General features: G+C 36.0%; 1 protein-coding gene across 8 annotated transcripts in view; it reads left to right on the forward strand.

The window, feature by feature from the left end:
• The window catches only part of LOC114477761 (plectin-like), a 171791-nt gene that overhangs the window by 48281 nt on the left and 97347 nt on the right, over positions 1 to 26163 (forward strand). For 2 of the 8 annotated variants that reach the window (XM_028470334.1, XM_028470336.1), the window contains exon 1: positions 10754 to 10793. The exons of the other annotated variants lie outside the window; for them this stretch is intronic. In XM_028470334.1, the coding sequence (XP_028326135.1) occupies positions 10769 to 10793 (25 nt within the window). In that variant the 5' untranslated portion in view covers positions 10754 to 10768. Of the gene's footprint in view, positions 1 to 10753; positions 10794 to 26163 lie in introns of those variants that run through there. 8 annotated transcript variants of the gene reach the window in all.

Below are 26163 nucleotides of genomic sequence, written 5' to 3' on the forward strand. Positions count from 1 at the left end.
AGGTCAACAAGTCGACCACAAAATTGTAATTTCACTTTTACATCACTTACATCAGGGGTTCTCAACTGGTCTCACCGTGGGACCCACGTTTTGCTACGGTCATTAAATCGCGACCCACTTTTTTTTTCTTTTTTTTTTTTTTAGAATACAATTAACCAAATTTAGGTTTTCAAAAATAGCTGTTGCAAACACACACATATGTGTTCTTTTTTTAATCTATATATTTTCCTGTGCAACATGCATTTCACCGCATGCCTATCAAAAGAAAAGTTTCTTTCAAAATAAAAGTCCAACATGAGAGACATTATGTATTTTTTTTTTTTTTTTTTTTTGACCAGTCGTCTTCAACCCACCCAGTACAGGTCCATGACCCACTTTTGGGTCCCGACCCACCAGTTGAAAATACTTGGCTTAGATAACTAAGAATGTCTGTAGCCAATATGAATACCAGTGGGTTTTTTTTTTGCTAGTCAAAACTGTGTCCTTCCTGTTTTTGGGATATTCAGTAAGCCATAATAAAACTTCCACTTTCCTTTATTTATTATTTTTTTTTCAGATGATTTTGTTTGCAGAAACATTTGTGTGGTTAATAAATTAATCTGTAATCTCTGTGGTAGCCATTCATAGACGGTAACTACACAAGCTGGATCCACTAAATGGTGACTAAATGGTGGAGCCAGTAGCATAAACGAATAAATTAGCTGTGGAATGTGGGAGAAAAAAAAGTTTTAGTTTTATTGAAATGGGAAATAAAATCTGCAAAATTATTATTATTTATTATCTTTTCTTTTTTTTTTTTTTTTTTTTTTTTTACTGTCCAATTAAAGTGTTGTACAGGTTTTACTGGTTGGGTTTAATGACTTGAAGGTGTTGCTGTACTTTTTACCCTTTACAATAGCGTTTGGGCAGTGTCAAGTGTAACCTAATCACTAGACTAATATACAGTAGGGTGTGGGCGTGGTGCTTTGATTCTACAGTAATCACATACTTAAGTAGCACAGACAGGTCAAATAAATACCACCAAACAGTGTCTTATTGCATCAACTCCCTGATTTGTGTTTCTCTGCACAAACTCAACCCTAACGTCATCTTGACTGGACTTAGTAACTGACAGACACGTCACCCTGCGTTCCCATTGGCTGGTTGGTGGCACACGAGGTATTTGACCGAGTGGTGTAAGGTGTGTGCAGTGACTAAAGTCATTTTTCGATGAATAAGGGAAGCAGAAAAAACAAACAGGAGGGACTGTGGGAGGAGCTTTCCACGGATGCCGACACACACAAAAATGTTTGCGTGTTGAAGAGGCTGTAAATGAGTGCGTTTGTGTGCACATGGTGGAACACATGCCACAAAATTATAGGACAGTCCTCTGTCGGCAGTGCTTATAGAGGGCCAGAGAGCCAGGAAAAGTCCCTAGAGGAGAAAAGCGACAACTTTTATTTTTTTATGATCATTTTTTTTAATTGACAGCTTTGCTAACGTCATTTTTCACAAAGGGGGGTGACAATGGACAACGCCAGATCCATCCAACATGAGATTACTTCACTAAAAGGTATTTCTCCTTCATGGCAAATTTGCTGATTCAAATTTAGCATGACAAAAAGCATAGAATACCAGTTTATTGTGCTTCTTAGAAAGGAAGGGAGGAGTGTCTGACAGGCCATTGTTTGAAAAACAGTGGAAGCTCTGAAAAAGCTACACATGATCTTACAGTTTTGAACCCCTAGCATTCAAAACTGTAACCTTTTTTTTTTTTTTTACTAAAGTTACAACATAGTTGTAGGGTTAGGGTTTAAACAGCATGCTACCGGTCTATTGACACAGGAAAAAATGTGCAACAGCCAGTTTGTGTACACATACTTTGAGTGGCAGGAGTAGAGATTGCTAGTATTTAATCTGTATACAACATTGAACAACATTGAAATCCATGTATGTAAATGAGGTCATGTTACAGTGAGATAAATAGTCAAATGATATAGTTATCTTTTACCTTTTCCCAGTTTTAGTGCACGTGCACATGCTGATAGTAGTTTCTGTTGACTATTAGTGATGAGTGACAAGGCTAGGACTCAACACAGCTGTTGGCAGAGGTGTAAATAGTGCTGACACATCCTACTCAAGTAGAAGTACTGGTACTTGGTTGAAATTGTACTCAAGTACAAATACAAGTAAGTCATACATAAAATATTCAAGTACAAGCAAAAAGTAGCTCAATTAAATAGTACTCAAAGTAAAAGTTACGAGTTACTTTCACCCCCTACGTTTATTTGTGGTAATAAATCTTGCCACGGTTCCCTTGCATACAGTAAACATCTCATGTATAAACTTGAAAAAGGAAAAGACCAATTTATTTTCCACAAAGGCATCTGTATAAAATAAAAGTTTTGTCAAAATGTACATTTTTTTTTTTTTAATAACACCAATAAATTCAATTGAAAATAAAATAATAACTAAATAACCGACATTCTGCTGTTTTTGCGCCGTGCATTACGTTTAATCTGATTGGTTTGCTTATAATGTGATGCATTTGATTGATGTCTGGTCAATTCATTTTTTGTAGTTTCACAATGTCCGTTGATCATTTTAAAACACAAAAATATAATTTACTTAGTAACGGTTGGGTGTATAAATGTCACAAATTGCTTTACTTCTTTTAAAATGTATTTGAGTACAAGTGAAATGACTGATTTAGAAATATACTTTAAAAAGTACAAGTACCCATTAAAGCATCTCTATTACAGTAACGTGAGTACTTCTGTTACTTTCACCTCTGGCTGTTGGTGCTGTTTTTTGATGTTCTTATAAATGGAAATCTGTGCTTGACTTGATAAAGATATTTTTTATTGGGATAAGATTTTAAACTGTATATTGGCTTGGTTTGGATCTGTGCATACAAGCACTAAAGAGACCATGAAATATAAGATACTATGAAGACCTATTTCATCTTCTGTATGATGTCAAATCTAATGAGGGCGTCCGTAATGTAAGCATGAAAATGATCAGGACTCAGGTTAGTAATGGTCTCTGGGAACACTGTTGTGCTATCCAGTTTAGGCTCGTGTTTAAAGCTGTTTTTAGTAGGGCTGGGCGATTTTGCCTAAAAAAAACAAAAAAAAAAAAACAGATTTTTTTAAAGAAAAATTTAAATTTTCGATTCGATTTTTTATTTTATTTTTTATTTTTTTAATGCACTTAAAAATGACTGCAGACATCAGCTATATTGTCAAAAGTGCAACTTTATTGCTGTGATTGTCCTCAAGAGTTAAAATGCATAGAACAATCCCAAAATAAAAAGTAAATCAATCATTTCAAGCTTTAACCCAGGTTTAAGCAAAAGTACAACAGCAACTTCAAGTAGCTCATATTGATTGATTAAGAAATCAGATAACTACATATTTTATAACATATAACATTACAATTAAAAAAATGATAAACTTTTTCAGCATAGTGTGAAAAAAAAAATTCAACATGCATGTGGCACACATATTGCCTACTCAAAGGGTAAACAAATGTAAACAAAGAGGGGGCTGGCTCACATCGGAATGTGAATAAGTCCGAAAAAAATTGTAGTGGGATGAAGAAAAAAAAAAAAACAAAAAAAAAAAAACTCGATTTTGCAAAATAAAAATTGTTTTTATCTACAAATTTGATTAATCAATTAAATGCAATTTTTGCCCCAGCCCTTGTTTTTAGTGAAAAAAAGGAATTGAGACGACACTAAATCAGTGAAATCTGATGGGATCTCACTGCAGAGCAAAAGCTGAAGAACAATTTCTAGCCAAGACATAAGACATCTTCATGTTGAGGATAAAATCCCAAAAGGCCATCAGAGGGACAAAAGGAGTGTTTCATAGTGATTATGACATGATATTTTTCTGTGGCAGTGGCCCTTGAGCAGATGCTATGAATTCATTAGTTGCACTTCAGAAAAAAGTTCTGCAGCTACTAAAAAATGTCTTCTCTGTGCTTTCTGGCTGCTAAAGTCAAACACATGGACATTATCCTGATCCTACCAACAATATGACAAAGAGAGTTAAACAGATCTCATAATGTAGAAAGAAAGGAACGCCTGTTGTTCAGCTCTGGACCAGTGAAATCATTATCCAGATGTGATTTAACTCGGTTTGCATGCATGAGAATTTTACACCAGCAAAGACCCATTTAGAGCTTCAAATCTGCAGGTTTTTTTAGTGCGTGTTCCTGGTCTGTAACCAGGAAGTGGGCAATCGACCTGAAGTGGGCCGGTCCGGTCCGCTACGTTTTTTTTTTTTTTTTTTGGAAGAGAGAGCGGAGGCAGACATGGTAACAGGGTGACCAAAATGTTCCTAAAGTGGCAAGAAAAGAGTGTAAAGTGACTAAAATGGGTCAAAAGCCATCAAGAGTGGGCAAAAAAAATAGGCAAATAAAGAGGAACAAGGTGGTATTAAATGGCAAAGAGTAGCTTTCCTCCTGTTTTTCCCTTTTTCATTTAAACATGATGGCGCCGCAGATGGCTGCCTTGGTGTGTTGGTGCGCATGTTCTTCACACCAACTGCCAAGTTAAATTCCTCCAGCTGTTTGAAACTGTACCTGGTGAATAAAATCCTTATCTGATTCTGATTCTTTAATGTGCAAAATTTGGCAAACAAGAGTGAAAAAGAGCAAAAATGTGGAACAAATACAGCCAAAATGCAGGGAAAAAAAGAAACAAGTGGTATTTATTGGTCAAAAGTTAGTTTATTTTGTTAAAAAAGTGGCCAAAAAAAATCAAGAAAGGACAAAAATAAAAAAAAAAGAGATATTTATTGGCAAAAGGTAGCTAAAGTCTCAAAAAATGTGACAAAGGAAGTTGCAAAATGGCCAAAGGAAATGGGTAAAAAGGGGTTCACAAATGTACCCCGGCCTTTTAATGTTTTCTGCGGGAATAATAATTAAAATTCAGACCTAAAGAGCCACATGTTGAGCATCACTGACTTAATAATGACTTCTATAAGGCTGGTATGGACAGAATATGCCAGGGATGAATTTTTGTTAAAGCAGACATGGACAACTTTTATCACAGCAGGGGCCAAAAAATTGTGGTTTTCTGATCTGAGGGCCACGTTATCAACATTCTTATCAGTATTTTGATCTGATTTTTTTTCTTTTTTTGTTTGTTTTAATACAGGAAAGAACATAGGGATAGTCTGTGTTTGTTTTCCTGAGTCATTTTCATGTGTTGAGGTTTTTTCACGTTTTACTCTCCTTTTGTGTATTTTTCTTGTGTTCGTTTGGTATTTTTTTTATTTTAGTGTATTTGTAGTCAGCTTGTATGTTTTTTTGTTAGTTTAATTTTGTGCATTTCTGTTGCCAGTTTGTGTATTATTATTATTATTATTATTATTATTATTATTATTATATTATTATTATTATTATTTTATTTTTTTATTTTATTTTTTTGGCCTTTTTATATACATTTTTTTTAATTTTTTGTTGTATTTTATTCTTTCATTTTGTATGCTTTTGCGAGTCATTTTGTCTATTTACTTAAGATTTCGCACACAGTTAGACAGAGGGCCACTTCTCTGTTTAAAAAGTTTTCAAAAGAAACATTCTCTATTCATGAGTTCTCAATTTTCCCCACTCAGAGAGGTTTTTTCTTCACATTTTTGTCATTGTTTCTTTATCATTAATATTGCTTACAATACAGTATCATTGCTAAGCAGTTGGTTGGCGCCGAAATCTGGTCGTTGATTTAATATCGCTATATTTTGTCACATGATATATTGTCCCATCCTAAGTTGTTTATCCTTTTTTTCCTCACACACAGCAGCTGTTTTAATCGTGTTTAAACAAACACAAACAGAGGTTTGACTTATTAGTTTAAAATAAGACTTAAAGTGACAGTTAAATCCTGGAAAGCTGCATTTTTTGTTATCCTGGAACTGTTTTTTTCTGTTTATTATTATTATTATGATTATCATGATTATTATTATTATTATATTATTATTATTATTATTATTATTATTATTATTATTATTATTATCATGTGCAGTTCTGTAAATATTCAGTCGAGGGTGAATGATTCTTCTCTGGGAAAAAATATCTCATGGAATTCTTAATATTTTGTATTGCAAAGGATCATTAGTTTTCACGCCTACTGTTGCCTTTCTTATGACCTATACCAGTGTTTCTCAAATGGGGGTACGTGTACCCCTAGGTGTACACGATGGCACTACAGAGGGTAGTCGAGAGAGTGATTTTATTTAACAAATAAAAAGACCAGAAGTAATAAACCTATAGAAATTAACCTATTTAGGCACCACTAAATCGGTGTTTTTTTTTTTTTATTTATTTTTTTTTTATCTTTAAATTAAAACAACCCAACATTGTATTCACGAAAGAGGATTAGGGCTAGTGAAAAAAAAGAAAAAAACAGAATTGGAAAAAAGTTAAGACCAAATAAAATAATAAAATATAAATCAAGACTAAAGAAAAAAAGACAAAAAAAATAGAAAAGAAAAAAAGAAATAGATTTATTTTTTCTTCCACTACTGGCTCTGTTTTTCTTTTTTTCATTCTTTCAGTGGCTTTGTGTTTTGTTCTGCTTTCTCCAGTGGCTCTAATCCTCTTCCATACCGTATTTCTGTACTTTCACTTTGTGAAACATAAATCTAGTTCATTGGTTCACACACATTGAGGAGCACATTGCAGGGGGTACTCAGAAAGAAAAATGTAAAAGTAATCGAGAAATGTTACTAGTTTTTTGGAGACTGTATTTACTTCTTATTGAAGTAATAAAAGTTGTAATTTAACTGAATCCCTCTTTAAATTCAACTCATTGTTTTGAACTTGTAGATTAAGCTTCAGGAAACCAATGTTCCAGACACATTTTGGGGTTTAGGAGAGCCCGCTGTTCCACAAATGAAAAACGAAATCTAGAAAAAACCACTGTCCTATACTGTTGTTTCCTCACAGCTGCTCCTGTAACCATGGTGAACGTCTGCTTTCCTTCTCATGTGTGAACTATACTGAGGTGAATGTTGGTGCATATGTGGGAGTTGGCTCCCATATAATAGTCCTCTGTAAACCTTTTCCATTGGACGTTTTTTTCCACCTGTATTTTTGGTGTTTTTGTGCCGTTTTTGGTTTTAAGTCCAACTTGAGTCATACATACATATATACATATATAACATAAGCTAGACATATTATCTACATGATGCAGACAATGCTTCAAAGTGTTGCTCAGGAAGTTCATGGGGACTGTTCTCCTGTCATTACATGTAGTTTAGTGTCTCCAAAGATCCTGGTTGTTTGTCACGCCGTCATCATGATGGAATTACAGGTGTCACATGATGATCATGAATGCAACAACATAGTGAGAGGTAAATACACAGGTTCCCCTCATCGTTTTCATCAGGGTTGGGGTCAATCATAATTGTAATCGCATAGTTGATCATTAATTACATTTATGGCGTAATTGTAATTTAAATAATCTGTTACGTCATAATCATAATGAAATTGTAATTGAGTTCAGATAATTGACTTTGTAATTGAAATTGCCATGAAAATTCTATAAAAATTGTCAATTATAATTTAACGCAAAACTGGGGAGCGACGTTACAGTTCTATGTCGATTTCTACACATGAAGTTAACAATTATTAAAATGTTTCATATGTTTTACCATTTAAAAAAAAAAATTCAAGGGGTACACTGACACAAAAAAGGCTCAGAATCCCACACCAAAAATATTTAAACCTATAATTTCATTGATTAGGAAGCCTAAGGTAATCAATAGAGAATAATAAAGAAATTAGATGATAGATATTTGTTTTTAGTGTATTTTACAGCTGGTTTAGGACCTATTATCATAAGAGATGCTAACAGAAAGCTAATACAAGAGGAAGGTTAACTTTTCTTAAGTTATTTAATTCAGGCTCAGTAATTGTGATCAATTGTAATTGAACGTTAGTAATAGACAAGATAATTGTTATTTACTTTCTGAGAATAAGAATTAACTGGAATTTAATTGTAATTGGAAAAATTGCTGGTAACTGTAATTGTAATTTATTTGTAATTGAACGTGGGTAATTGAAAGCATAATTGTAAGTGAAAAATGTAATTGACCCCAATCCTGGTTTTCATCTCATGTAAAAAACAGACATCCTCACCATCAGTTTTTATCACAGGATCTTCCTTCATAACGCCTCAAAGCTATTTGCACACAATTCAGGACATTCCTCGGACACAATAATCCCTGCGTCTTGGTCAGGAAATGCATCACTGGTATCTTCCTGTCTGTGTTATTGCACTATTTCTGGAGTTGTTGAAACCCTTTAATTGAAATGTCTTTCCTGGGTCAAACACCAACAGAGATGGATTAGAATGGAATGACAGTCTCAGTTGTCCTTAATTAAATACAAATGCAAGTTTTAAAGATATAGTATGTTTGCACCTTTGAAAGAGTTCAGGGCATTACGTCTTTCACTTATCTTAATGTGGAGGAGGAGCTGCTCTACCTTAAATGGGTACTGCATAGGATGCCGTCAGGCGTAGAGGACATGGAACGAGTAGTGCGTGCAAATGTGTGGAAACAAAGCAATACCTCAGGAGCAGTAGTGCTGCGTTTAAAGGCAAACCTCACAACTCTGGATTTTCCGACCTCCTACTTTAAAAGGTGCATTGGAAGGCCACGAATCCCACAATGTATTCATCTCAGTAAGCCATGTCTTGGTGCTAAGAGGATTGTTACGGCTGGTGCCTCAGAGACAAATATTCTGTTTCGGTGTTTTGTGGTGCCGTTTTGCTTTTAAACACAGACTATTTATGACATGAACCTTCAAACTTTGACCAGAATCTGATTCAACACAGGTCCGACAGGCGTTAGGTATTTATATCCGTGCCCGACCTGAAACTGACAGTTAAAACCATTTTTTTCCTGATACAAATGACATATTTACATTTGTTTTAGTGGTGAGCCTGCTATTATTAATAAACAAATGTTGATGTGAAACAGAACAGATCAGCACACGTCAAACACAAACAGATGCGCAGTGCGCGCAAGAGACTGGATCGATTTACCTAATCCACGTATCAAACATAAGGATAATCAACAGTGGATGCTTAAAACTTTTGCCTAGCCTGTTCCCCTCTGGTCTATGGTGATCAGAAGACAGCGCACAGCCTGCATCTCTGCTACATTCACAGCTCCAGCTGTTAATAATGATGCCAACATATTAAACGTGCATTAAATCTGCCTCGGTCATGGATAAATGCGACCTGGCCATTCACACTGCAGTCGCATGGAAAAAGATCGGATACGTATCGGATTTAAGACTACATATCCAAGTGACCTTGGTCGCATTTAAAAAAATCGGATTTGGGTCGTTAAGACTGCTATAAAAACATCAGATATAGGTCGTATAGGAGCAAAAACATTGGATTTCAGCATTAAGTCCTGCCGTATATACGTAGCCTTTGAGTCTGATCAATTGGTGTCAAATAATTAATACAGCTTTTGTTGGGTGTTTTGTTGTCAAAGTTGGAGGATGGTTTTTTAAGCTTGTCTCGTTCGCTAAAAGTACATGGACATCCAGGCTGTAATCCTGCAGGCTTTATTATGTATATTTATTTTTATAAGAATACTATATATAGTACACTACCAAAACATGAACGATCAATGACCTGTAGAACCAAGTTGAATCTGTGACGTTTACCTCACCCTCAGTACAGTCGTTTGAATCGTTTCTACTGCAGTTCTTTTGACTTACCATTCTACATCACCCGATGGCAGCTTTCACATAAACATTTAGTCTTCAGTAAAAAGGATTTCCCACCTCTGGAGAACATTTTAGAAAAAAAAACAGCTCACAAATAACACTTCTTACCATTCTTCTAACCAAACTCTAGGTATGTGGATGCCTGTCAGTTTGTACCATTCAGTCCTATACTTGTATAACTTTCTCTTTTCTATGTGGGCTAGACATTAGTATGGTTCCAGTGGATTGTTGTTGTTACCCAGTCTCTGCGGTGGGGACGTCACAGGTTGGTTTTTATCTGACACCAGAAATAAACACTGCGACATAAATCTTAAAGAATTAAAGGACTCATCATCAATTTGTGAATCTTTGTTTAATGACTGGTTGGCCTCAGAGAACAAAGAGAGCGTTTCAAAGTCTTGCTAAGCATTTGGATAACATTTGTAATTAATGACTTTGAGGACAAAATACTTTTTGTCTTCTAGTGAGGGAACTACTGTTACCTTTGGGATGTTTTTTTCCTGCTTTTGTCAGGGTGCATTTGATAACTTTGACTAGAGTTAATGTGTGCACGGTTGTGCTGCAATTTAGAAAATGTTAATCATTTACCAATGGCACAACATTTCCAACACCTCAAGCTGTAGCGTAGCTAATGCTGCTATGCCTGCACCAGCCATAGCTCTGTGACTTTAGCACCCATAGTTAAACGGAACAGTTTGCAGACATAGTTTTTCCGTTTTGCTTTCATATCCCATGATGTCTTTACCTGGAGATTTTAATCACCATCCAGTCATGCTCCTTTATTGACTCTCCATGGAGCTTGTTCGGGCCTTTGTTGCCTCCCTGCACAATCACATGTGCATACAAACGGAGGTATTATTACAGAGGGCGGCTCTGACCTGTGAAGGAGGAGGAGAAAGCTATGTGTGTGTCTTTTATTCTGTTGATCTATGGAGCGTGACGTGTTGGACAGAGGGGAGCACAGGTAGATAGAGATAGCCAGCGATCTCAGAGTGACACGCGGATATTAAAAGAAAACTTCCCCACCCGTATGGAGTCGTACTTCTCCAGCAAAGGTAAGAAATGCAGCTGAAAGGGGAAAGAGGAGAACAACAAAAGCCAGGAAGGTAAAGCAATACAGGTGGAGAATGGAGGGAGGGAGAATTCCTGTGGGTGGGACTGCACAGTGCACATGGGTCAGATTAGCGTTTAGCAGTTGTCTGCGCTGCTCGCTAATATTTTTAGGCCCGAGCGCCACGAGCTGGCAAAGGGCATCTTGCTCTTGTAATGGCCACACTACGAGGGAAGGGGCGGAGCCTATGCGAACGCCACGTGCCAGGGATCCTTGTCGTGTCGTAGGCATGCCCCTGCACTTTCTGAAAATGTCTAGTTCACGGTACTCAAAAAGGGGGAAACATTGTTATTGGGTTGGATTATTTTTCTTTCTTTCTTTCTTTCTTTCTTTCTTTCTTTCTTTCTTTCTTTCTTTCTTTCTTTCTTTCTTTCTTTCTTCAAAAATTCCAACAAAATTCAATCACGTGCTTCTGTAATTTCTGGCTAGTTCCGATTTCAAAAAAATTGGACGCGCCAGCGCCCCTAAGTATGCCAAAAATGCATTACAAGATAGGAATTGCCAAAAAAATGTATTCATTGTTGAATCATGAAAATTGACACATGACATGACAAGTAAAGCCAAGCCAAAAAACACACAGGAAGTCCAGAATCTTGAATTGAAAGTTTAAAATTGCAAAATTGCTCTTTTCGCTCACGTTGTATTTTAACGCATTTGTCAGACAGTATCACTGATGGGGTTCAAAATCGCTGGAGATCATTCACTTGTAATAGTCTGTGTTCAACCCGTAGAGGCCAGTATATCTGACATTTTACAACTGAATACGCAAAATTAAAATACTTCTACTAAAATGTGAAGAGTGGGACTAGGATCAATCAACATGACTACTTTATACCCAAATACATATGTATTCAGCAGAAAATAGTTGGTTTGGGGTTTAGTTACTCTTTAAAGGAGACATATCATGGTTGTAAATCCTTCCTTTTTACATATAAATCATACAGTTGTGGTCTATATAAAGCGGAACTGCAATGCTTGGGTCTGAATTCCTCATTATTATAGCTCCACAGGCCCCTGCAGAACCCTAACAAGTGAGCTAACACAAGCACCGAGCTAACGCTAGCGCCAAGCTAACGTCACGAAATGCATTTTAATACAGTCTTTTCAAAGACAAAAGCGGCAAAATGAAATGACTAATGAAAACTTTAGACTTAAATTAAATCACGTAGGCCATATCATCAAGGATCTAAAACGAGCACACAGCGCTAACATATGAAGTCTGAAGACGGTGAAACTGCTAATGCTAACAAAACAATGACAGGGACGTCTTATCATCACACTTTTTAGCGTTATTTACAGCGAAGTGCTCTGTTCGTCGTCTCCAAAGATAGAGGAATTGAACCCTCAATCAGACAAAGTCTTTCGGCAAATCCTTCTTTATACTGGCGGAGGTTGCTGAAGCAGTCATCCTTACCCACAGATGTGGGTACATTTCCGTGAAAAATAAAACTCAACCAGGCACTTCGAAAAGGTTCTGATGCTGGGAGACGGTGTAATGAAGCGTGTGGGTTACTACATCCAACAACCGAACATTTTGATTTTTCCTCTCGTAACTTCAGCATCCTTCAGCTTGGACTACAAAATAAAAGCGAGAAATAAAAATGGCGGATTGCTCGAAGTGTTGGACCTGGAGTTGATGTCCTAATTTGGCAGTTCCGCTGCAAATACTGTGATGTAATAGTTCAAAAAACGTAATAGAGAATAGAGAAATCGAAACAGATTGAAAAATATGAGCAAAACAGAATATAAAGATATCTACGGAGCACCTGAAGAGACTAATTTGATTTTTTTGTACTTCTAAGCACTCTAAATATACAACAAAATGCATTTAAGGGCTAAAAAAGTGGATTTAGCATGACATGTCCCCTTTAAGTAAGGGAGCAACTTTAATACTTTAACTTTTACCAGTCACTTTTTATTCAAGTATCTATACTTGACTAGACTAGTTTGGAACCTTAGTTCTTACTAATGAAGATCCAACTCAAAGCATCCATTGCATTGTCAGGATTTTTAGCTACATTTGTCATCACGACCTCCATTCTGTTTGCTCTTCTTGTCTGTTCTTGTAGTAAACACAGTTTAAAGCTTTTTCCTGTCCTCAAAGCAAGCTGTAATTTTCCTTGGACTGAGGTCACTTTGTCGTAAAGTGTCATTTTGCGTTGAAATTAAAACTAAGAATTATAATGTGCTTTTTTACAGCAAATACTGGTCTGTCATTTTAGCGCTTGTTTTAAACCTGTTACAGTGAGACCATGAATGGGTGAAGCTCATGCCAGCTGACACTGGGTGTAAAGGACGGGTTAACTGTGCTTATTAAAAGTTTTTACAGTAGATTAACTCTTGGCCTTGGGTTTGACTCTTAAAGGTGTACATGGGGATCCACTGTATCTGTCTGTTTTCATCCAAAATATGGATGGTATGGTGGCCCAAGTATGCATTTTTAGAGGTTTGAGAGAGGATGACATGTAATAAGCCTACTAAATGTCTTATGTAAGCATTCACCGTACTGCGATTCATTGTACATCTGAATCATTATTCATCATTTCTCTCCTGTACGAAATAACTATAGGTGGGACGATATTTCGTGCGGCAAGATGTTCCGACATTAAAATGTCACGTGATGTATCATCAATGGTTCAATTGGTATTGATGTAATCAAATTTGTAGATAAAAACAATTTTTATTTTGCAATTCGAGTAAAAAAAAAAAAATATATATATATATATATATATATATATATATATATTAATTTTTTTCGTAATGTGATGTGAGCCAGCCCCCTCTTTGTTTACCTGTGTTTACCCTTTGAGTAGGCTACATGTGCGCCACAGGCATGTTTAATGTTTTATTCACACTATGCTGAGATGTTAAGGGAAGAGTTTATTATTTTTTTTAATTGTAATGTTATATGTTATAAAATATGTAGTTATCGGATTTCTTAATCAGAAAATGTAAGCTACTGTGAAGTTGCTGTTGCACTTTTTCTTAAACCTGGGTTAAATCTTTAAATTGTTGAATGACAGAGAATCATTTACTTTGTATTTTGGGATTGTTCTATGCATTTTTGCATTTTTGTTCTTCAGGACAATCACAGCAATAAAGTTGCACTTTTGACAATATATCTGATGTCTGCAGTATATTTTAAGTGCATTGGAAAAAATCTGAGATTTTTCTTTTTATGGTAAATGGACTTGATTTATATAGTGCTTTATCCCCACACTGAAGCAGTCCCAAAGCACTTTACATATCAGCTCAATCACTCACATTCACACACCAGGACTGCCATGCAAGGCGCTAGTCGACCACTGGGAGCAACTTAGGGTTCAGTGTCTTGCCCAAGGACACTTCGACACATAGTCAGGTACTGGGAATCGAATCAGAAGACGACCCTCTACCACCTGAGCCACGGTCGCCCAGGCAAAATTGCCCAAGCTCTGGTCCAGAGTCAAAGTCAAATAAAAGCGTGGTTATTTTTGCAAATGCTATTTTTTTTTTCCCCAAAAATATCAAATCGTTATCCCATTATCGTCTATTGTATCGTAAACCCCCCTTTAAAAAACAAAACAAAAACAATTGTCTTACATACTACCTAAATTAATTTATTTAAAATACCTTCCTGAAACACAATAATAAAAAAAGAAATATCGTTCCCTTTCCTGCACAACATCCATCCATCCATGTTGTTACTCATTAGGTGTGGGTACACCCTGAACAGGGCGCCAGTCCATCACAGGTTCCTGCACTGCAGATAAAGTTCAATACCGATTTCTGATATAGAAATTCTGGCTTCTACAGTAGACTTTTGCCAGTTAGAGTTCCAGTAGATGCTTGGCTGTGCATTTGCACTGATTGCTGACCTTTCCTTCATTTGCCTGTTTGAGCCGCTCGAGCAGTTCATTACCCTTTGTGTGGCTGTGCTGAGTGCGTCTTTGTCTCGCTGTGGACTTTCCCACAAAGGAGGACCTTTACTCTTGTCAAAGGCCCTCTTTGCTTTGACACTTACTGGGTTTTTGGAAATCTGTTTTCACTTGGCTTCCATCAGGCGGCAGCAGGACTCAAGGACGTCCTTAAGAGGGAAATGAAGGGCTGCACTGAAGGTCTGAGTGGGCTTTTATTGATTCTGTTTTAGTCTAGCTAGCAGATATCTGCCTGCAGTGAGCAGTGCAGCACTTTCATACATGAATATAAAAGAAGGCAGAGGTGGATGATGTTATAAGTGGCCAACATGGTAAAATGATGGCCATCAGAACATAATAACCCCGTGGTTTTATGTCGAAATAGCTCCCCAGTATTCACTTGGGTATGAACAATTTGTTTGATCAGTGCAGAGACATACTCATTAAAAACGTTATTAGAAAAAAATGTCGTAAAAACATGATTTGAAGTGAATTCCCTCCAAAAAATCAAGGGTTGTGGTTAAGAGCTCTATCGCCAGTGTTTGTCATCAGAGTTTGCATGTTCTACCTGAATGAGCATGGTTGAGTTGAGTGCTGTCTGAGACATGACACACTTTCTAATTACCCCTTGGGGATAAATCAAGTTTTTTATGATTTTGATCTGATTCTGATTATAATGCATATGGTGTGGAGCCAATAGAAGCTCTATCATCAGCATGGTTTTTCAAATTTTCACATTGAATTGGTTGTAATCTAAAAATGTTGAGTATCTGATCTGAGTCTCTTTAGAACAGGGATGGGCAACTTTTATCACAGTGGGGGCCCCACAAATGTGATTGTCTGATCCGAGAGCCCCATTATCAACATGTGTCAGTTTTTACGAAACTAGTACAGTGGCCGTCAGAAGTTTGCATTCATGTGGGAGCTTAAGGCCTGGTGTAATTCTATGGAAGATGCACATGATAAATTGATAAATACAGTTTGCACTAATGTTCGCTGGACTTAAGCAAATGGATAATAAATGACATCCCCTGTCGTTAAAACCTCCTTCGGCAAGGAAAAACTCTAACCCTAAAACCCCAGTGGGAAATGAATTACTCACAAACATATCATGTACATCCAAGGTGCGCATTAGGTTATAAACACGTGGTAAAAATATCAGCATTTATAGTGTCGTGTTCGCGGAGAAATATGCATGTTTCGTTGTTCGCTTTGAGCACAACCGCTGGCATTGCCCGCCGATAACTTCCGGGAACTAAATGAGTCTGTGTGGCATGTACATCAAAGGTGCGCATTAGGTTTCAAACACGTGGTGAAAATATCAGTGTTTATAATGCTGTGTTCGCGGAGAAATGTGCATGTTTACACGGACTTTGCGGGCATGTGTTCACAGTACAGAGCCAGAGAATATCCAGACGCCCCTCCCCCTCTCATGTCCGGTCTAACCCGCGTTCAAAATAAAATTAAAATAAATGTTTTTGCAACACTAGATAAGTCAAAAATAATGTGACTATGTGCAAGCTGTAAAATAGGTTTCAGCTCGATCAGACATCACGTCAGGGAGAAATGCTCTCCACACACACGCACACACACACACACACACACACACATGCAGACGTTCCGTTTATTTATAGATAGATACTGACCAAACTGAGCATTGATACAGGAAGGGAAAAAAGTATTTATTTATTTATTTATTTCTTTCTTGTCGTTTTGTGTGGTTTTCGTTATTGTTTTCTGAAATTTTAGTAATTTTGTCTGTTGTGGTCATTTTGTGGACTTTAATCTCATTTTCTTATTTTTGGTTGTCATTGTGTGACTTTTGAGTCATTTGTGTTTTTAAGTGGTTGTTTAGTGTTTCTCGTTTCACTTTGTGTTTTATAAGACATTTTGTGTTTTGAAAATATTGTTGGTGTTTTATTTTGTTACTTTGTGTAGTTTTGTGGTTTGTGTATTTTGTGAATTATGTTGGGCTTCATATTCATTCCAACTTCTTGAGTTGCCCATGTCTGCTTAAGGCAATGATGGAAAGGAGGGAGCAGGTGGAGGAGAGCAAGGGTGATGGTGTGTGAGTGAATGAGAGGTGAAAGGGTGAAGGTTCACAGTGTGGGACTAGGGGCCTTTTAACTGCTGCATTGCTCTGCAGGTGGAGGACTTTAAACACCAGCTTTCTAACGCATTAGGGGCTTTGACTTTTAAAAAGGCATCATTTTCATTTTCAAAATTTTTGCCTTTAAAAGAAGTTTTAGTCTTAGTCTTTTGACTGAAATACAATGTAGTTTTAGTCCAAACATCAGAGGGGTATTCCATAAAGGCGGGTTAACAAACTCTGAGTCTATCCATAAACTCTGGGTCAACATACCCCGCGATGTGAAACTCTGGGTATCGGATTCCATTAAAGCTGGTATGAAGTGGGTTAATCAACCCTGAGTATGTAAACCTTGGGTTACTTACATGCACGCGCGCAACAAAAAGCCATCATCACTGGATCAGAGATTTAATCGAGCTGCCATGGCAACCAAACGGAAAATAGTGATTTATTCACCGTAATGGGTGAAATATGCCGGTGTTTGATGAATATGAGCCTGTTCTAAAGGTGCGTTCAGTCTTCAGTGACAATAGTGGCTTAAATCACCCGTAATTAGTCACACTTTTTGGTCACTTCATCACTTTATTGCTTCAGTGACGTGAGGAGCGGTGAATAATATAAATAAAATGTGTCTGAGGAGACGTGGCAGCTGCATAGGATGGCTGCATAGAGAGCCCTCCTGTTACACTGGATAGAAAGACAGTAAATGCCGCTTGATATCGCATCATTTAAATTGATTTTTTATGTAATATTGTCGCCAGAGTCATCTCAACGTCCTAAAAAATGTCAGAAAAAAACACTGAAGCGGGACGCGAACCCGCAACTCGTCACTTACAAGCGCAGCGTCACAGTTCACTGAGCCATCATAAGTTCAAAGATGTATGATCCACAGATTTATTTAAATTATCGTCTCCTCCTTTATATTATCCACGGAGAACTTTACTACAGACGTCAGTAGATGTTTTAATGCAGATCAACCTCTCAGTGTGTTTCACTTAATGATCTACATCTACAATGTTATAAATAAAACTACCGTTTAAAAACAAACAAAAAAAAAACAAACAAGCAAACCGTAAAGCAACACATTTGTAATGATGTGAACACGTCTGTGGTGTGTGATGTTACTAATGTGTTTCAGAGAAAAGTTTTAAGGTTTACTAAAGTGTTCAGGTGGGCGGAGCCAGGTAGAAACCCAGGGTTTCTTTGATAAAACCTGCCAGCGACCAGGTTTAGTTCACGGACAATGTTGCCCAGGTAACATAGAGAAGAACATACCTCGCTTTTTGGAATGGGATACTCAGAGTTTCCCTCATTTTAGCCTGAACACACTCAGAGTTTGAACATAACCCGCTTTATGGAATACCCCTCAGGACTATATCAGTATATCAGGCTAATTATAGTAAACTGAATGACATTTAGATTTTAGTCGACTAAATCTATTATAGTGATAGTCGACTAAAATATACAGGATAACAGCATTTTTATTAATTGTTAATACTTTTTTTTTAAAGATTCAATCACTATTGATCAACATCATGTGGGATGGTATTAATGTTTGTAAATACACACACAGATTTAATATGATCAATGTGTAAGACCACATGATCAAATACGTTCCTATTGGATTCTGTCCCATGTGACAAATTTAATTATTAGAATTTTGCTTTTATTAGTCGACGAGAATATCAATGTATTTTGATATAGTTTTTGTTAACATGTATTTTTTATTTATTTTTTTAAATAGTCACAGTTCAGTTATTGTCACTTGAGAAACATTTTAGTTGACAAAATATTGACTAATTAAAAGCAGATTAAAATGCTTACAGCTAAACAATTTAGCATGTTCCTGTTGTTTGATAATCAGTAGGGGTGTCCCGACCCAAACTTGTCACTTTCGTAACGATGCCGATATTGCTGCCTTGATCCAATACGATATCAGCGTGAAAAATCTATTCTTTTATTACCTATTTTGAAGAAAGGAATGTTAGAAAAGGCTTGAGCTACTGTAAGTCTGGAATGAACCGCTTGTATTGATGATTTTAGATTCAGATCGATATAATCCGATTCGTGCTTTGTTTTATTTTTTTCGCTAATATTGGACCGATATCCCATTTTCAATATCAGATAAAGACACCCCTAACCATTGATATAAATTCTTACTTTGGGTAAAATATCAGACGCAAATAAAGTCACATTGAAAAGACAGTGGATGTTATTCTTTTAATTGGATTTTCATTAACTTTTGTAAATTCTAGTTTCAAAGTTGTTATAATTATACTGAACATTCCATTATGGTCAGTGGTCCACTTTGTCAACAAAGGTTTTAGAGAGTGAATACCTCCAATAGAATCAGAAAGAAAACTATTGATTTATTTTTGTATTTGACTGCCATCTTCTGAAAAAAATACATTACGTTATTGTCCCCCGCCACAAAGTGTGGGAGGGGGATATAGATTTGAGCTCTGTGCATCTGTACGTCCGTCCGGACGTGTTAAATGGGACAGTTTAAAATAGGATAACCAAATTTGGTGTGTGGCTTCAGGGTATCAATACTTTGATGGAGTTCGAAAATGAGAAGTGCACAAATCTTTTTTCTGCAGTCATTGTCCTTGTGCCGTTTTTTTTTTTTTTTTACTCTGTTCAAGGTACCTTCAAAGGGGACAGCTTTTCTTAGAAATTGTTTAAGATAGGATAACAACATTTGGTGTGTGGCTTCAGGGTATCAATACCTTTATGGAGTTCGAAAATGAGAAGTGCGCAAATATGTTTTCCGGAGTTATTGCCCTTGTTCTGTTTTTTTTAGACTCTGTTTGAGGTATCTTCAAAAGGGACAGCTTTTCTTAAAAACTGTTTAAGATAGTTGGTAATTTTATATTCTGATGTGATAATGTTTTCTTATGTATACATCTAAGTTCTTAGATTTAGGACATTTAGGAAAAGGGGGATGTTGATGACATTGTCTTCTTGTTATTTTTACACACACATTTGTTTTATACCCTTTTAAAAGGAGCAGTAAAATGTGAGAAATAAATGGATTAAAGACATCCACTAAACACTAGTCACCATAAATACTTCCCAACTTCTCACCAGTTACAGTCGCTCACTGGAAGCCACAGCAAACATCTGTCAGGCTTTGATTTACAGCGTGCCGTTGTCACGATGTGATGATTTAACAGCGTTGGAAACCCTATCAGGGCTGATGGTTGGTAGATGCCTGTGGGTGTCCTCACAAAGGGAAAGCCGTGCTCAGTCGGGCGCTGACCTGGGTGGTGAAGACTGGAGGGCACAGTGGAGTGACCTCATCTGAAATAGACACTTTACTGAGGAGCTTTGGCATCTTTATCACAGCCTTACAATGTGTTTATTGCCTTGGAATTTTACGTCTGAAGGGCAGTAGTAGCTCCCACCTGTTACCACAGAGGTGTAATGCGTTGTGAACTACAGTACTTTGAAATTGGGTATAATTTTTATTTATTTATTTTTTTTAAATGTTTGATTAAAATGAAGACAATTTCCAGCAGACATTCTGCTTCATGGATGAGTTTCTTTCTTATTATGAATTTTATATTTTGATAAGCACATTGCGATTACTTTGTTGTATATTGGGCTATACAAATAAAGTTGAAATGAATTGAATTGAAGTAATCAATGGTGAATCCTTATAAGCAGAATGTTTTGAGTGGGTCTTTCTGGCAGTAATGTCAATATATGCGTTTTCTGGCTATTTTAAGGTGATAAAGTTGTTCAGAACTCTTAATATACTTTGTTTATACTTTAGTTTTATCAATATAGTTAATAATGTAAATAATCAGATTACTGACAGATGTCTTGCAATAATATCAGTTGAATTCAATAGTGGTTTGTTGTGTTGCTGTTGTCAGCATACCTGTCAAGTATCCCGTTTTAGCCGGGAAACTCCCGTATTTTACCCCTCTTTCCCGCCATCTTCCCGTATTAGCATTTTCCCGTATTTTAATGTAATAATAATTACATTACTAAACTGAACGCTGTCACAAGCCTCGCGAGAACTGCCACCTGAAGTAGTCTGGGTGGCAGTTCTCGCGAGATTAGTGCCGACAGCAACAACAACAAACCCGAAAACAACTCAGAAGAGAGACGATGAATAAAGACGTTCCGGTGAAAATACCAACGAACTTGTGTAAATACGTTGTGAAATATGACAGAGTTTATCTTCCTAAAGAGCAGCAGATGGGACACAGTTACACGTTCTGTTAGATTAATAACTGAGATTTTAACGTCTACCACACCACGTAAGTCACCATGAAAAATCAGCCAATCACAAGCTCCATAAATATACACTGCTTTTCAAAAAGTGTTAAAGAATATAAAGTCTGTAATAAATGTGTCTAATAAGTCATTAGTGAATACCAGAGAACCACATGAGTAAGTATGAAAAATTAAAAGAAAATGTATAATGAAAATAAAATCTAAATGTCTAACTTAAAGATGTGAAATTAACAGTAAATATTAAACGTGTTGATTTGTATATAAACTGTAAGTATATTAAATAAACACATGTGCTTCATATACACATTTATGTTTTTATTTAGGCTGTTTTATAATTTAGGAATTAGGGCTGGACGATATATCGAGATTCAAGATGTATCACGTTTTCTATTTTGGCGATATAGAAAACTATAATATTTCATATATCAATATCTATTGTATATATATATCAATATATATATATATATATATATATATATATATATATATATATATATATATATATATAGCTTTTGTATCAAAATACGAGTTTTAAGAGTCGCTGCTTTTACTTCTCAGAACAACATGTAAAGCTCAGTTAGATGATTAATGAGTGTCACATATTGATCAGCTGTTTGTTAATAAATGAGCCTGTGTAGCATTTTGCATCAGCAAATTTAACACAGAATTGTTTTTCTGGTCAAACTTAATTTAATAAAATTATCTAGATTTATATTGTATATCACCATTTTGAGAAAATATATTGAGACATGAGTTTTGGTCCATATTGTACAGCCCTAGTAGGAATGTTCACAGCATTTCAGTGTTAATAAAGGTCGACCTACCAGATTCTAATCACATCATTGTATTTATTAAGTGGTTGACAAGTGGCTATTTTAGATTTATTGTACATCTGTATTAAAATATAAGGGATACTGGAGTTTGGTTGAGCAGGTGGGACGGCTGGTAGTGGGCGCCAGAAAATTTCCCTTATTTTCAAATCTTCAAATTTTTTTTGGTATCTGTACTTTACTTGAGTATATATATTTTTGGGGACTTTATTTTTCCTCCTTACATTTTAAAAATGAGCTTGTTACTATTAAGCAGGTTTGGGGTCAATTACATTTTTCAGTTTCAATTACATTTTCAATTACCCATGTTTAATTACAATTCCATTATGATTACAATGACCAGCATTTGCTCCAATTACAATTAAATACAATTATTTTTATCCTCTGAAAGTCAATTGCAATTACATTCTCAATTACTAAAGGTCAATTACAATAAATCACAATTACTGAGCCTGAATTAATTTACCTAATAAAAATTAACCTTTCTCTTGTGTTAGCTTTTTGTTAGCATCTCTTATGATAACTGGTCCTAAATAAGTTCTAAAATACACTAATAACAAATATCCATCATCTGATTTTTTTCCTATTTATTGGTTACCTTGTTAGGCTTCCTAATCAATGAAAATATAGGTTTGAATATTTTTGGTGTGGGCGTCTGAGCCTTTTTTGTGTCAGTATTCCTCCCGATTTATTATTTTTTTTAGATAATAAAAAGTGCGAAAGCTTGATATGAAACATTTTAATAAATGTTAACTTCATATGTGTAGAACTATACATAGAACTGTAACGTCGTTCCCTAGTTTTGCGCTGAATTATAATTGACAAATTTTATTGAATTTTCATGGCAATTACAATTACACTCATTTACCTAAACTCAATTTCAATTTAATTACGATTTCAACAGCAACAGATTTTTAAAAATTACAATCACGATTACACCATAATTGTAATAAATTTTCAACTGCTTGATTACAATTATATAATTGACCCCAACCCTGGTATTAAGACCTTCGAAGATGACGTCACAACGTAAAAAGACACAAACCAACAACCACAAAGCTGGAGGAGAAGCTAATACTCATTCCAGAAAACTAGAGAACATGATTCTTGTGAGACTAAATGAAACTTTTGGTAGTTTGACCTTTAGGCAGGTCCCTTAGTTTTATAGTTAACATTTTCAAGTTATTAAAAATGCTCTGTGTTTAATTGAAGATTTTCATCATTTTTTTATTGACACATTTTATTTGCAAATTGTATTATTTATAAGTGTTAAATGCTCCAGGTGTTTAAAGGTAACAGATTGAACTTGTTTCCATGTACCGCTATTCTACAAGTTCTTAAGAAAATAAAATAAATGGAATTTGCTGATTTAAAAACCCTGTCGTATTATTGAAAGGACGTTTATTTTACATTTTACTTTTTTTTTTTTACTTAAGATACATTTAGTAGCATGTACTTTTTTACTGTTACTCAAGTAAGTGAGCAACTTCAATACTTTTACCAGAGTAAATTTTTATTCAAGAATCACTTTTACTTTAGTACTGAAGACTAGTACTAGTGCCACCTCTGTTATTGCATTTGTTCAATCTGCTTGTTTTTCTCCTGTCACTCCAGTAGATGGCACTGTTACATAGTCAAGATGAGTTCTGCCTTTTAGTTTATTTCTTATAAATTGTTACTTCTGTATTTACTAAGTTTATAATCTCATGTTGACCAGTGATCCTTCTTATGAGGCCACAACCAACACCTCAAGTCTATCTTTTTAAATGAAATGATACAGTCTTTGCCTGCATCAGAGGTCATTTTCAGTGACACGCCCTGTAGATATAATTTACAAAGTGTAATTATTAAAGTATCTCTGAGGATTTTGATGTTTCTAATGTTTTTTTTTTTGTTTTTGTCTTTCTCTGTCTTTTCTTTCAGGTGAGTCTCTCCGCTTCCTCCTCTAATGCCTGAGTGCTCTGGGTCGTCTGGAGCTCAGAAACAATAAGTACACTGAATTACATTACCCTGGCAGTGTGTAGTTTTAATGCAATACAGAACAGGAAATGTGTAATTATGAATCATGAGTTGCAAATACTTAAACATATAAGAATAGATGTGAGCTTGTATGGTTCTATTAGTAATACAGTGACAGTTTTGCTGTGTTATATGACTAAATTATGAGTTTATGGCTAGTTTTTGGCTCTGAAACAAAGGTCAGCAACTCATGGCTCCAGAGCCACGTGTGGGACTCTCATCCCTCTGCTATGGCCCCCTGTGGCTTTGTGGGAAAAAAATCAGGAGTGTGTACTGTGTGTTTATTCATCGAGGGTCATGTCATGCTATTTTATTCCCATCTGTTTGTTCTAAGAACCCCAAAAATTTGTTATTTGAGGTTTATTTTCCCAAACGCGCCTGTTTTCCAGAGTTTTAGCCTCTGAAAAGTCACTTTCTGAGCAGCTCTACACAAACGGGCTGATTTGCGGCCTACGTATGCATATTCATGAGTGGGCGTGTCTATAGACGGGACACTGACTTCCTCCTCCCCGCACGGCGACGTAGGGCCAGAGGACGGCCCGCCCTCCTCCCACCCACTCTGTAGCTGAGATCATGCTGCTTTATAAACATGAGACAGAGTGTGGGGGCGGGGCGTTTGCCAGTACATACATAGACTGTAGAAATTACATACAGAACACTGCGCGAAAGACGCTAAAATGCTCACCTTCGTGGGCGTGTCTGTTTACATTTCAATCACAGCAGAGAGCTTCCTGGAGGCGTGGCTTCTCCAGCTCAGTGCCGAGTCAAATTGGTCATCAAAGTGGGAACGCATTATCAAATTGGAGCGATGTGTTTGGGCTCACCCTGCATTATGAAAGGAGCAAATCACCCTCTAACTAACGATTGAGGGAATTAATGAAAAAAAACACTTTGGGCATGTGTATGAAGCCCAAATAACACTTTTATAATGTTTAAAGCACAGAAAAGTTGATTTAGCATCACATGGGCCCTTTATCTTAAACATGAATCTTTATCGGATAGGACTCAAATAGGGCTGAACGATTTTGGAAAATAATAATCTGCAATTGTGATTTAATTTGCGATTTAACGTGCAATTATTTTTATTTTAGGTCCTCTTCTCATGTACTTTTCAACAAACATAATCAATAGATCAATGTAATGTGTTCTAATAAACAATATCAAATGTATTATGGGTACCTGGGGCGGCGTCAAACAGGGCGACGGCCAGCACGAGACCGCCGCGCCCGCCAGCGCAGAGTGGTTTCGGTTGCGGGTGGCGGGCCTGTGCATCCCCCATTAGCGCTCGAGTCAATGGTGGCCCTCAGAGCGGGCCGCGAGACATGGCACAATTGGTAATTAATTACAATTATGGTGTAACTATAATTGTAATTGTAATTAAAAAAATATATTGATGTTGTATTCATATTGATATTGTAATCAAGTTTGAATAATTTACTCTGTAATTGTAATTACCATGAAAAATTATAACAATTGTCAATTATAATTTAACGCAAAACTGGGGAACCGTGTTCCACTTCTATGTGCAGTTCACAATTATTTTTGTATTTAATATTATTTTGTTAAGCGCACTAAGATGACTTTGTTGTAGTTTGCGCTATAAATAAAGTTGAGTTGAGTTGAGAATTATTATAATATCTTTTCATAGCAAGCTTTCTTACATTTTACCAATTTAAAAAAAATAAACTGACACTAAAAAGGCTCATCAGACGCTCACACCAAAAATATTAAAACCTATATTTTTATTGATTAGGAACCTGTCAAGGTAAATAAATGATATGATAGATACAGTATTTGTTTTTAGTTTTACACATGATTTAGGACCCGTTCTAATAAGAGATGCTAACAGAAAGCTAACACAAGAGGAAGGTTAACTTTTAATACATTATTTATTATAGGCTCAGTAATTGTGATTAATTAGAATTTACCTTTAGTCATGGGGAACACAATTGTAACTGACATTTTGAGGATAAAAAAAAATAATTGTAATTGTAATTCGGGAAAATTGCTCGTAACTGTAATAGTAATTGAATTGTAATTGAACATGGGTAATTGAAAACATAACTGAGTAACTGAAAAGTTATATTGACTCCAATCCTGCAACACACGTTAGTTTGTTTACATACAGCATAAACGTAAAGAATAAAAATAAAAATAAAAACGCTGAAGTTGTATTTTCATTTTAAATGGAAAAAAATGGTTTGTGGCTCCTAGTACTTTCTTTTCTATTGG

This window comes from Gouania willdenowi, chromosome 16, assembly GCF_900634775.1.
Source record: "Gouania willdenowi chromosome 16, fGouWil2.1, whole genome shotgun sequence".
NCBI lineage: Eukaryota > Metazoa > Chordata > Actinopteri > Blenniiformes > Gobiesocidae > Gouania > Gouania willdenowi.